The following is a 14,417-nucleotide window of genomic DNA, read 5'->3' as shown; positions in this document are numbered from 1 at the left end:
TCAGTAAAAGAAGAAAAAAGATAAATCTTCCCTTAAGCTCCCGAAAAATAGTGCGTAGTGTCACTGGTTCTTTGTTGAGCACTTAAAACAAGTGTTTTTTAAAAATATTATTTAACTTTTTCGATGAGCGTACAATTATAGTTTCCCTGTTCTTTTCTACATTTTCAAAAGTAAATAAAAGCTTTAATGTAAAATTTCTCAGAGTAAATAAATATCATTCGTTTCAGTTTGTCATCTATATGATTAAACTCCACGGGATAGAAATAGGGGATAGAGTTTCTCCAAAAAGAGAACTCTCAAATATTCAGTCAATCTGAATAGTCATTTTTTTCAGCCGAAGATGAGATAAAAACTTTTTATCACTTTGAGAAAGATCCCATGAAACAATACACAAAATAATTACCTCCCATTTGATTTGTCTCGTCTGGAAATAAATAAAATTTGAGATTCGCTGGAAGGGGAGAAAACCTTCTTCAAGTGAAAGCAGCTTCGTGGGCAACCAAATAAGCGAGTTTGTGCAAGTTGAGAAGTCTCCATGACTGCAGGATAATACCCCAATAAGTAATACTATCCATCTTGATATCTGTCGACTACAAAAACAGAAAGCTTCTTTTTGAGATTGGAATACCGGCGCCTGATAACAACATGATTAAGATGCCTTTGATGTACGACGACTTCACATCTGATTTAACTCTTCATTTCTTTCAGGCTATCTTTCTTAAAGACTTCCTTTATTTCTTTTTCTTATTGGTACAACTATTATAGAAAAAAAAGGTTAAAGAAAGTAGATTCGGGATTGTTCATTTGAATAATAGCGATGTTGTTGTTATTAAATTAAATTTCAAGTAACAAAAGCGTTCATTAAAATTCTTTTTTACTAAAAAAGTTTAATATTTAGTTTTTATATAAATATCTATTCATCATTTTTAATAGGAGAATTAATTACGGGCAAATAGCAATGATGGTTTCATAAGATATATTTTATCTTAAATCAATTGAAATACCTAGGTTCAATCGTAAATAATAATAATGATACAAAAACAGAAATTAGTAATAGGATGGCAAACGTTCGTTATTTCGGTCTGAGAAATCAAAGTTCTTATAAACAAAAATAAATTTTTATAATATCTGAATAAGATCTGTATTGCTTCACTTTTGAATAAATTTAATGAAAATAAATTATTTATTTCAGAAATACTTCTAGTCATCTTTGGATGTTTGGCGAATTCAATACTATTGAAGTGAGTACGAAATGCGGGTTTCTCTTAAAGCATATTTATTTCATGAACACAAACATCAATATAACATAAACTAAATTAAACATTATTGGTCGTCCTGCGACCAAGCTAGCTAGTGAAAAAGTTGAAAAGGTAAGTGGCTGTTCTTCCTCTGAAGGACAGAATATATATCACTAGGATCACAGGGTTGCTTTTACCTGAAGATCTTAAATCGCCAAGCTGGCGGTAAGACTGGTGAGAGTGGCGAGCACCGCACACTCCCCCCGCAGTGTATCACTTACTATACTTTTTTGAAAAACGCACAGTTCTTCCAAACCTATTTTTGGTCTCCCGCATTACAGGAGTACACGGTATTTCAAACTTTAGAGTCTTAGTTATTTCAGAAGGTTGTAATAATTCACTTTCAATGAAGGCAGGTTTCACACGATCTATGGAGATTGTCGACTTCCGACCTCTAATATCAACTTCAAAAGTTTTATCAGTTCTCTGAATCACTTTAAAAGGTCCATCGTAAGGGGCTTGCAAGGGTTTCTTCACAGCATCATTCCTAATGAAGACGTGACTACATTCTTTTAAGGCTGGATGCACAAACACTGACTTTGTAAAGTGGCTGGAAGCTGGAGATGGTCTGATAGTAGAGAAATGTTTCTTTAAATCCTCGACTAGTTGAATTGGGGACGAGTCCATTGTTGTTGAGTCAAAAAATTCTCCTGGAAGACGAAGTGTTGTCCCGTACACAAGCTCTGCTGATGATGACTGTAGATCTTCCGTATATGCTGCTCGAAAACCCAACAGGATAGCTGGTAAGGCGTCTGACCAATGGTCTGTACTGTAGGCCTTGAGTGCAGCTTTCAAGGGTCGGTGCAATTGTTCTATCATCCCATTACTTTGAGGATGGTAAGGTGAGGATCGAACTCTTTTGATGCCCAGAAGTTGTGCTAGCGCTTTGAAGAGTCTACTTTCGAACTGGCGACCCTGGTCGGTCGTTATCACTGAAGGTGATCCAAAGCGAGCAATCCACGTTTTGATGAAAGTTTCCGCTACTGTCTCCGCTGTAATGTCAGGAATTGGAACTGCTTCCACCCATCTAGTGTATCTGTCGATCATTGTCAAGCAGTATGAAAATCCTTTAGATGGTGGTAATGGGCCAACGATATCAAGATGTATATGGTCAAAGCGTTTGGACTGTATTGGAAAATTAAAAATAGGGGATTTAGTATGCCTTATTATTTTAGATTTCTGGCATGGAATGCAGTGTCTAGACCACATATTACAATCTCTATTCAAATTAGGCCAAATAAATCTATTACTAATCAATTTATTAGTTGCTTTTATTCCTGGGTGTGATAAGTTATGAATAGTATCAAATATTTGTTTACGAAATTGTTTTGGAATAAAAGGTCTAACGTTTTTAGTAGAAATATCACAATATAAAATAGTTTTCGAATCTGGCATATGTACTTTTTTTAAATCCAAACTTTGAGAATTTTTGATTAAATAGTTCAATTCTTTGTCATTTTCCTGAGCTTTTGCAATTTCGCTGTAATCTATAGGATTTGGCATATTTATAGATGCTATTCTTGATAACGCATCTGCAGTTATATTGTCAGAACCATTTAGGTGTCTTAGATCTGTTGTAAACTGCGATATAAAATCTAATTGACGAGCTTGACGTGGTGAAAATTTATCTAACTTTTGCTTAAATGCATAGGTGAGTGGTTTGTGATCTGTGAACAAAACGAAATTTCGTGCTTCGAGCATATACCTGAATTGTTTGATTGAAGCGTATGCAGCAAGCAACTCCCTATCATATGCGCTATAGCGTTTTTCGGTTTCGGATAACTTGCGCGAAAAAAATGCTAACGGCTGAAGATGTTCATTTTCTGTTTGAAATAATGCTCCCCCAATAGCAAAATCCGAGGCATCTACTTGCAGTACTAAATTTGCATCGGGGTTAGGATGAGCAAGCAGCGTAGCGTTCGCTAAAAGAGTTTTGCAGTTTTGGAATTCGCTTATTGCTTGTTTTGACCAGTTAATCATACGATTATCATTGCGCTTTGAGCCTTTTAAAAAATCGTTTAAATGAGTTTGGTTATGAGCTGCGCGAGGTAGAAAACGACGAAAAAAATTTAGAAGTCCGAGAAATCTTCTCAATTCCTTAATTGTTTTTGGTTGTGGGTAATTTAAAATAGGGTCTACTTTATTGGGTAATGGTTTGGTGCCATCCTTAGTTATTAAGTGGCCTAAAAATGAAATCTCTGGCACACCAAACAGACATTTTGATACATTTACCGTTAAACCGTATTCATTTAATTTTTGAAACACAGTTTGAACATGCATTTTATGCTGTTCTTCTGATTCACTAAAAATAAGGATATCATCGAGGTAAACATAGCAAAAAGGCAAATCTCCCAGAATTTCATTCATGAACCTCTGAAAAGTTTGCGCGGCTCCACATAGACCGAAATTTAAGAAAGGAAACTCAAAAAGCCCAAAAGGCGTACACACAGCAGTTTTTTGTATGTCATCTGGGTGTACTGGGATATGAAAATAAGCACGGACTATATCAATCTTAGAAAAAATATTTTTGTTATTCAGCGCGTGTGTGAAATCTTGTATATGGGGAATAGGGTACCGATCCGGAGTTGTCACGGCGTTTAATTTCCTATAGTCTCCAACTGGTCGAATACTTCCCGAGCTTTTAGTAACGACATGGAGTGGAGATGACCATGGTGACTTCGAAGGCCGGCAAATACCCTGCTCTAACATAAACTGAAATTCTTGTTTTACAACATCGTATATTTTTGGACTTAATCGCCTAGGTTTAATGTGTATAGGCGGAAAAGTTGTATCGATGTAATGCACAGTATTATGACACGCCTGCTTAATTTTTGGTGTTAATTTAGTTAATTCCGGAAAATTTTATAATAATTTATGATAATATGTGTCACCTGAAATTAATTTTACTGAAAAAACATTAGTTTTGGCAGTTATGCCCAATAAAGAAAGATTAGTGACACCATCAATTAATTTACGACGTTTTAGGTCTATCAACAGTCCAAAGTGCTCTAAAAAATCTGCTCCTATAATTGGAATAGGCACCGTAGCAACTAAAAATTTCCATTTAAAGTCTCTTCGTAATCCTAAATTAATGTTTAATTATTTACTTCCGTAGGTAAAAATTTTTGAATTATTAGCTGCAGTTAACTGTAAGGGACCAGGATGTAAATTTTTAATCATTTTTGGGACGGGCAAGCAGCTCACATCTGAACCTGAATCCACTAAAAATTTTAAATGAGTTTTTTTTATCATATACAAATAAGCGACACGAACGTACGGCTGTCGGATTTTTTGTCGCTGTAATAGCGACAGCCGGTTTTAGTTTTCCTGGTTATTGTTGTATGAACACGGTGAACAACATTTTCTAGCTTTTTGACCGAATTTCGAATGATAAAAACAGATTTCAGACGATCTTTTCCGATCCCTAGAGCTAGATGTATATCTACGAAAATTATTATATCTTGTTCGAGAACGATTGCGTGATCTCTCGCGAGAAAATTTTTCAACTTGCTGGCTAAGTGCAGCTACTTGCTGGCGAAGTGCACATACTTCCTGATATAGCGGGTTCGATGTTGACGGATTTTCTCGTGTTTTTGCTGAGAGTAAGGGATTCGAACTCGTGGCGTTATTCGTTGCACAAACATTTGGAAGGGAATCCGTTCTAACTTCGGCTATTTTATCCGCTAGCTTAGCTAAATTTTCTAGCGACTCTGAGCTAACGGAAAGAATTGTTTGTATCTCTGATGGTAAACGCTGCAGCCATAAGGTTTTCAAAAAATCCTCATTTAAAGATGTACCTGCCAGCGTTTGCATTTTCCTCAATAAATGGGACGGTTTGTCGTCTCCTAATTGTAATTCAGAAAGAAGTTTACGGATTTGCTTACTTTCAGAGTCTGTAAATTCCGCGATAGGTCTTTCTTTAAGAGTATGGTATTTATTTGCAGTTGGAGGATTAAACAAAATATCTGAAACTGCTGATAAAGTCTCTGGGTCTTTTGCTGCAATTATATTGTAATATTTAGTTTGGTCGTTAGTAATTCCTGATAAATCAAAATTGCTTTCTGCTTGAACAAACCAAAGTTTGATATTATTTCTCCATATTGGTGGTAGTTTAACAGCTATACGAGCAATTTGAGCTTCGGCAAGATTCTGCTCACCTTCATTTGGCATTTTGAACTTTAAATAGAAGCAAGTTTAAACAGCTAAAACTAATTCATGTATTAACGTAATTTGACAAGCATTTTAAGTTTAGAATTGACTAGTTACCTAAATATAAATACTACCACTGATAACTTAATGACTAAGAGGGACAAATTGCATACCTAAACCAAGCGAATGACCATAAAAACATACTTGAATCGTCGCCAGCTAGTTTTGTAATCCCATAATTCATACAGTATAATCCAAGGGTTCTTCCATGAAAGTTGATTTTAGCATGCTGCGAAGTCCGGGTCACCATTGAAGTGAGTACGAAATGCGGGTTTCTCTTAAAGCATATTTATTTCATGAACACAAACATCAATATAACATAAACTAAATTAAACATTATGGGTCGTCCTGCGACCAAGCTAGCTAGTGAAAAAGTTGAAAAGGTAAGTGGCTGTTCTTCCTCTGAAGGACAGAATATATATCACTAGGATCACAGGGTTGCTTTTACCTGAAGATCTTAAATCGCCAAGCTGGCGGTAAGACTGGTGAGAGTGGCGAGCACCGCACTATCATGAATTTTACAAAAAATTTAAACAACCAAACATTAATGAGGTTATTAAATCCAAAAAAATAGATGGTAGCATTTATAGAAAAAATGCTGCTGACCTTGTTATTAAACTGACCTTTAGTAAATTTTCTGGTACCCGAAGAAGGATGAGATCGAATACAAGATGTATTAATTCCGAGAAAAAGTTCTTAAAAATATGGCCATCAATTAATGGTTTGATAGAACCAGCTAGAAGATATAAAAATATTTTAGATTACTGTCGAATTAATCAGTTTGATCTTTTTTTCAAATAAATGACATGGGATCAGTTGTTGAAGAGACACTAACTGGTAGCCTCAAGTATTATTATCATTAATAGTAGCAACGTTAATTTAATTTAAAAACTGTCTATATTAACTCTTGTCATACAAGACTTTTTAATTCTCTATGCATCACATTTTCAATAGATAACTATGTAACATGGACAGTAAATGATACATAGCAGTTATAGAATTCATTTCATTTTGTTAATTATATTAACTTTCTTAGCATTTGAAATTTTCTTCTTTATGCAAAATTATCTCTAAGAATTAAAAATATAAGGAAAAATTAATCATATAATCATACTCAACACCCTTTTTAAATGATCAAATCATTAATTATTTGATAATAGGTTCCCAATCACCACCCACTTTGGTGAGCAAAAAGTTTTGCAATCGAAATTTTTTTTTTTTTTTAAATTTAATTTTAAATGCTGTTTAATGTTTTTAATATCGTACCCTTTTATCTTGCCATTAATTTATTGAGAATTCCAACTAACCAATGAATTTATAATTAAATATGAAAATAGACAATATGTTTTTGCATAAAATGGAATCCAATGTAAGAATTTTAATTAAATAATCAGTTAAATACCATTGCTTTAAAACTAGTAAAACTTCTGTACATATAAATATTTTATAGAGGTCTGGAAAATAAGTTATTTACGGGTTATTATGAGAAAATTGGAACAAATCGTGACTGTGTTGTCTAGTACATCTAGTTCTCTGAGTCAAGTCAGAGCTAACTGTAATAAATCCGAAAGTGAAAATAAAATAGAAAAGTTTATCGAAAAAAAATTCAGGGAAGTTGGTTGAGCAAATTTAATTAGGATGTCATTTTAGCTTAGAGTGCCAAAAAGATTTCATAATTATTTTTATTATCTTAAAATAATTAAAAGTTATGAGTAGTTCGAATCCATAGGGAATTCAGGGAAGTTGGTTGAGCAAATTTAATTAGGATGTCATTTTAGCTTAGAGTGCCAAAAAGATTTCATAATTATTTTTATTATCTTAAAATAATTAAAAGTTATGAGTAGTTCGAATCCATAGGCTGCCCATATTTTACTCATAATTTTTCGGTGTAATGGGAATTAATTTAATGGGGCAAAAAATCCAGATTTATGAGTCGTCACTATTAAGGGTGCATTAACTATTATACCACGAAAGGTGTTCAATTATAAACTATTGATACTTTTGTTTATAATGCAGCAAAATTCCTTCATGTACAGTGCGCCAAAAAAGAAATAGACCACCATGAATAACTTTTGATCCAATGATCGGATTTTCACGTTCTAGGACTCTATCTTATTGGTTCGAGGGGAGACCTCAAATATGCTGACTAATAAATACTGACGATATTTCAAGTTACTAAATTAGACACAAAAACGTGCTTTCTCTGAATAAACATACCTTTTTTTAACGGATTCAGATTTCTGATTCACAAAATATAGGGGATAAGCCGCAATTTGGGAATTATGGTCTGAATAGTTAGGTCAGGAGAGCGCTCCAAAGTTTGAACCCCTAAATGTTAATTTTATTTTTTGTGTATTTCACTATATCTCGAGTACTTTTTTAGTGACTTGAAATTTTTTTACACTCAATTTATAAAATTCGTTTATCCAAAGATAATTCCACGGAAAAATAACCTTTAGTAAGCATTCAATTATTTTTTAATATTTTATATAAGAATGGTCGTAAATTTTTTAAATTTTATGGTATACAATTCTTTGTGGTATACAATTCTTTGCATCATTTTAAAGATTGTAATTTATATGGCAAAACACGAAGTTTTAGCCAAATCGGCTGAACAGTTCCTGAGAAATCAAATTTTGAGTATCTGATTTCTTTGAAATTCAATTTCTCAGAAACTATTCGATCGATTTCGCATAAATTTTGTATTTTGCCATGTAAAATTATAATGTTCAAAATGATCCAAAAAAATTTTATACTTTAAAATTCAGACATTTTTCGACCATCCTTAAATAAAATAATGAATATTTACTAAGTTATTTTTTCCATGGAATTATCTTTGGATAAACGAATTTTTTAATTGTGTGCAAAAATTGTTTAATTTGCTTGAAAAGTTCTCGGGATATAGCGACATAGGCAAAAAATAAAACTAATATTAAGGGGTCTTATAATAATAAACTAATAATAAACTTTAGAGTCATACTATTGGGATCATATTTCCCAGATTACGGCTATCTCCTATATTTTTAGGGTCGGAAATATTAATTCGTTTAAAAAAAGGTATGTTAATTCAGAGAAAGTAAGTTTTAGTGCCTGTTTTCGAACTTAAAATACCGTTTGCACTTATTAATTAACATATTTTAAACCACCCTGCTTTTTTTTCCCTTTTTTTGCGCACTGTATACAAAATAAAAACATTCTCCCATTATCTTTGAAAAATATTGAAACAATTGTAGTGATATTAGATTTTTAAATTAGTAAAAACCGTAAATTTCCTTAAAAATAATAAACAAATTAAAAAGCAATTAAGAATACTAAAAAAATTTGAAAAAACTTTTTTGAAATGCTTATCTGAAAAGCTTTTACTAATGATATAGATCATGATCTATTAATGACTCATCCTCACATTATAATTCGCTAAAGGTATTATGCTATATGAAGGTAAAGATTTATTCTGTTTGAACTTAAGGTAGAACATAAGTAAACTCTTAAGTAATAAGTATAAAAATATCAATTTGTTGTAAAATTATTTTTATAATGAATAAAAAGCAAAGAAATTTTAAGAAAATAGTTTGTATTTTGAAAATAAAAAATAACCTCAAATTCTTAGTGTTAAAATTTTTCTGTGTAAAGTGAAGAAAATTAAGATTGCTGTTTTTTCATTTATTAAGCTAAAACTTATTTAATAAAACGTTCACTACAGAGACAAAACAAAATAGTAATTTTAACGCCTTATTTCATCTTCTAGAAATTCCTTACTTTGCATTAGATTATAAATAAATGAAAGAATTCTATATAGATACTTTAACAAGAAACGTACTTTTAAGCATGCTAAGCGAAACTAATATTTTAATAAAAAAAATGTTACAGTGTTGTAAAAAAGTCTATTTTTTATTATAGCTTTTGATTGTTTATACATTTTATTTTTAAAATCTTTTGAAAGTATTTTGAAGTATGATTTGAGATAATTTTAATTTTTTATTGTAATTAAATTTAAGCAACTGAGTGTATTTATACATGAAATGTGGAAATACAAGTAGTTTTATTTAGATTTATGAAAAAAAAGAGTGAGAAATTATAATTTTTGATTGTTCTGCTTTTAAAATCCTCTTAAGTTTGTGACTGTCAAATGAAATGCTCATAACTTTTCTTATTAATAAGGAGAATCCCATCGATTAAATAATTTCACAGGTTGCATTACCATAGCAATTTTTCTAATGCACAGAGTTTGCTTGTTATTGCTGAAGAAAATGCTCTCAATGAAACGTGAATTGATTTTTTAATTGAAACGTGAATTGATTTATTAAAAATAGAAAGATCAAAAAACATCCTTATTTGAGAATCATATTACAGTAGCTATCGTGATTTTCATTTGATATTGTATTTGTGTTTCATTGCTCATTAAACTACCAAAAAACACGCCGATTCATTAAAAATAAAATTCTGTGAAATGATAGAGCTCAAAAACAACGTATTACTAAATTGAAGTTCATTGTATTGCCTTAAAACCATAGGTTTTGTCTACAGTTAGTAGAATAAACTCTTTCCGAATGAATTTTATAATTTTAATCATCCTTAAACAATGAGGTCAACAATAGTTAGGTTGACTAACAATAACAATGATCATTGAATACAACAATGATCATTTCAATGAACATATCAATAATAATAATTTTAATTTGTTTGAATGCATTGTTATTTTTGATTGAATGATGATCTTAATTTGATTAGTTAATAAATTACTGTGTCTCATGATGTATTCTGATATAAAACTGCTCTCTTTACATTTCTTTAAGCTAGATTTTCACTGAAATTTCTTTTGAGAAATCCTCTCACCATTCCACTGGACTATGTTTAACTATTTCCTGTAGGGGTCAATATTTAAGAGAGGTTTGGAGAGTTAGGGAAAAGCTCCCCTTTATGAAATGTGCTTTTTTTAAAGCACCAGATTCCACCAAATTCCGATTAAAGATAATCTATTCAGCGATATATCGGTTCCACTAACGCCGATTAGGCTAATCAGACCTCTAATCCACGATATTTCGGTTGCACCAACACCGATTATATTTGACCGGTGAATATTTCCTCCGTTAAGAATTGAAACAGAAACTGATTTTCAAACAGAAACTGATTTTCAAACAGAAACTGATTTTCAAACAGAAACTGATTTTATCCACTTATAATTTAGATAAATTTTTCTTGTCTTTAAAAGGAAACACGTGACATATTATTTTCGCTAAATGTAAAAATATTTTAATCGAAGAAGATGCGTTTTGCAACTGTTTGTTTATTGCGATATTGCTTTCCTGTCATGGAAGCATTTGCATGTAACATAAGTTTGTATTGTCAGCATTTGTTGTTATATTATCATATCTAGTTGTTGTTCATTTACGTCGCATTAGAGCTTCACAATGGGCTATTGGCGACGGTCTGGGAAACATCCCGGAGGATGATCCGAAGACATGCCATCACAATTTTGATCCTTTACAGAGGGGATGGCACCCCCGCTTCGGTAGCCCGAAGACCTGCACGCGAAGTCGAGCACTTTACGGTAGAACAGTTTAACGAGGATCCATCCCGCTCACCCTCGGTCCCTACGTAGACAAATCCAAGTGGTCACCCACCCGCACACTGACCACAGCCAGTGATGCTTGACTTCGGTGATCTGCTGGGAACCGTGTCTTAGCGATCAGTTCACTGCGGGACTTATCATATCTAGATGATAATAAATTGTTCAAATCTAGAAATTACAATAATTATTATCATTTAACCAAAATAATTATTTGCTCATATCTAGAATACATGTTTATTTTACCCTCCTATAGTATAGTAAACCGCGCTATCTAAAGCACAGATAAGATTATAGTACGTCAAATGAGTGGCAAATTGAAAAAAGGAATTTTATGTAACAATATTGTTTCAGAAAGTAAAATGAGTTCACACCTCTTAAAATTGTGTTGTTAATAGTTTCAAAAAATGCACAAAATATATTCAACAATAAAGAGGTTACATTCATCATGTTTCAGAAATTAGTTTGAATTTTAGAAAAATTGAGTTGTAGACCTGATTTAAGAGAAATTTGCAATACCAAATTTTATGTGCTGATTATTGTATAAAATGTGTGGAATGGTTTTATGTCGAAGTAGCAAAAGCACTCAACGACTCAAGTTAGGTATATTCCTGTGAGAACTACTGCTGATTAATTTTATGTCATCCATGGTCCTAGTATCAGATTGAAAAAGTAAATAACATTCAGTTATTTTTCAGTGTTTACTTAGAAGTATCCAAAAGAGAGTCCCGATACAGATATGGGCAATTCCATGTAGACTGACGTTACATTTTGATAGATTATCAAACTTTTTTTTATCGATAAATATTTACATTTAAAAAAAAAATTACATAGGATGTTTTTCAGCAGCCTAATATTATTATGCATATAAATAAAGGGAATGAAAATTATAAATGTTTCATTTAGAATAAAATTACAAAATGTGATTGATGTTACATTGAAAGAACATGGATTAAACAATCATATTTTCATTTTGAAATTTCCCTTTCTCTGTGAGCAATAATGAGATTATTCTTTTTAAATTTATGTAAAAATAATTTCGAATTAAGAGGAAACATTTAAAATATGCACGAAATGACGTATCGAAAGGGACAAAAAGCTTTCGTGACTTATGTCTTCATGTGATTACTGTTACATAATATCAAAATTTTAATGAACCTCCTTTATTATTATTACAAAATACTTAAAAATTACAATTTTTGATTTTATATCTGAAATAGTAAGGAAAAAAGTAGCTTGTTGATGGAGGGATGCTATGAAATATTTCTTTTATGTTGTCCTTAGTTTCGTGGAATTTTTTTATTCCCATTGTAATTTTTATACATTTTTAAGAAGGATTCCAATTTGTAAAGCTAAATGATAATTTTGTTAAATAAATGTTTGAAATGTGGATCAGAGTATGTGTGATGTTCGTATTAATCTAAGTAATAATAGGATACTTCAGTAAAAAGATTCTTTTTTTAATAAATAATTTACGATTGTTTCTGAAGACGAAATAGATTTTATTAAAATTTACACAAAAATGTTCAAATTTTATATTCAGTATGAAATTATATTTATGCGTGTAAGGCTGTTAGATAAACTGACAAGGAAAAACATGTCTCATGGTTGTTATGTATCAATAAAATGTAATTTTTTTTTTTTTTAAAAATCAACCATTTCAATCTCCTTAATTGACAAAACAAATGTTGAGAAATTTAAATTCAATTATGATGGAGTACTCGTATTTCATTTTATAGCATATTCCAACTCTAATTAATTCCATAAAGTATCCTAAAAGTGACCTAATTTTAACTAACTTGGCTGAGAAATATGTATTATAAATTCAAAATTTCACTTTGAAGGAGTTAGATAAATTAGTTTTATCATTTTTAATTTAGTACAAATTTAATATGGAAGGGAATATAAATTTTTCTTATATGATTTCATATTACTTAAAACCAATATAACAGATACGTGTAAACAAATATATTATGCTAATAAGTGTAATTCAAAAATGTAACTATAACATTAATATTTTCTTAAGTGCAAATTATATTATAGTTAACTTACTATTTTTGAAATTAGGTTGACATGACATTACATAAGCTTTTAAATTTTTAGCACAATTTAATTAAATGGCTGTATTATTATTTCATCAATATTGTACTAACAAACATGCTAAACTATTTGTTTTAAAGAGGATAATATCGGACAAAATATTTTATTACTGATACAAAATGTTACAAAATATGCGATATGTATATATATATATATATATATATATATATATATATATATATATATATATATATATATATATATATATATATATATATATATATATATATATATACAAAATATTTTATTACTGATAAGATTCTGTTAACCGATACTTTAAAATTGAGCACAAAATAAGCTAAAGTTTAGAAGTAACTAAAAGATTATTTGTAGATTAGATGGGAAATATTTTCATGTTTTTTGTGTGAAATAATTTGAACAATTATATTAGAATTCAAAGACAATTCTTTACAAAGAAATGAAAGAACTTGGTTATTTTATTTTCCTTGAAAGTAATCTGTAAACAAATATGCGAAAATAGTAAATACAAAATCCAGCGAATCACAGTTCACGAAAAGCCTATCGACTGCATTGTTACAGAAGTCCCGATTAAATTGGAGAAACCAGTTCACTCATAATCAGCGATTAACTAAAATCAGCCGACTAAGTAATCAACGATTAGACGAAGTTTGGTGACCCTTTGCGGCAACGGGAGTTCTTTCGATAGAAAAACTATAGGGTTAATTGGAACATCAACAGAAGCTAAAGTACCTATAAGCGATTGAGAGTCGATTATTAGAAAATATCTATTTATATCTAATATATTTAAGTATTTAGTACTATTTATATTTAATCTATTAAGTTGATTATAAAGAAGTAATTACTGTAATGTAAATCTTTATTTAAAGAACAAAGAGTGAATTTTTGAAATGAATCCGAATATTTTTTTTTTTTGAAATAATCTCTCTGAAGACGGAATAATTTAGGATCTCACTATAAATTTTTATAATGCTAATTTTTAACTAATTTTTCCTTCTGAAATTTCCAAATACGATTTAAAGAAGCTGATTTAGAAATCAGCCCAATTTTACAATGTATTAAAGCATATTTTGGAAAGTATTCTACCTATCAGAAATGACCATTGAAGGGAATTTAAGAAAATTTTTTCACTAATGATGTTCGTTTTATTGTTTTCCTATCTTTAGCCATTCTTTCTAATAAGCACCATCGTAAAAGCTTCCTCCCGGCGTAAAATGCTTCTGAACATCATGGATTGTGGTCTTGATCCAGACATCTCAGGAAGG

The 14,417-nt window shown here is 30.8% G+C and overlaps 1 protein-coding gene across 2 annotated transcripts in view; it reads left to right on the top strand.

The window, feature by feature from the left end:
* The window catches only part of LOC107455196 (uncharacterized), a 342,163-nt gene that overhangs the window by 15,107 nt on the left and 312,639 nt on the right, over positions 1 to 14,417 (top strand). For both annotated transcript variants that reach the window (XR_015430405.1, XM_016072691.4), the window contains exon 2: positions 1,193 to 1,241. Coding sequence is in view for 1 of the 2 variants with exons in the window: in XM_016072691.4 (XP_015928177.1) it covers positions 1,193 to 1,241 (49 nt within the window). In the remaining variant the exon portion in view is untranslated. The remainder of the gene's footprint in view (positions 1 to 1,192; positions 1,242 to 14,417) is intronic.

The sequence above is a fragment of the Parasteatoda tepidariorum genome, chromosome 11 (assembly GCF_982258835.1).
Source record: "Parasteatoda tepidariorum strain Cologne lab strain chromosome 11, Ptep-v5.0, whole genome shotgun sequence".
Taxonomy (NCBI): Eukaryota; Metazoa; Arthropoda; class Arachnida; order Araneae; family Theridiidae; genus Parasteatoda; species Parasteatoda tepidariorum.
Note: the sequence above shows the minus strand (reverse complement) of the source record. Positions and strands in the feature narration are given on the sequence as shown.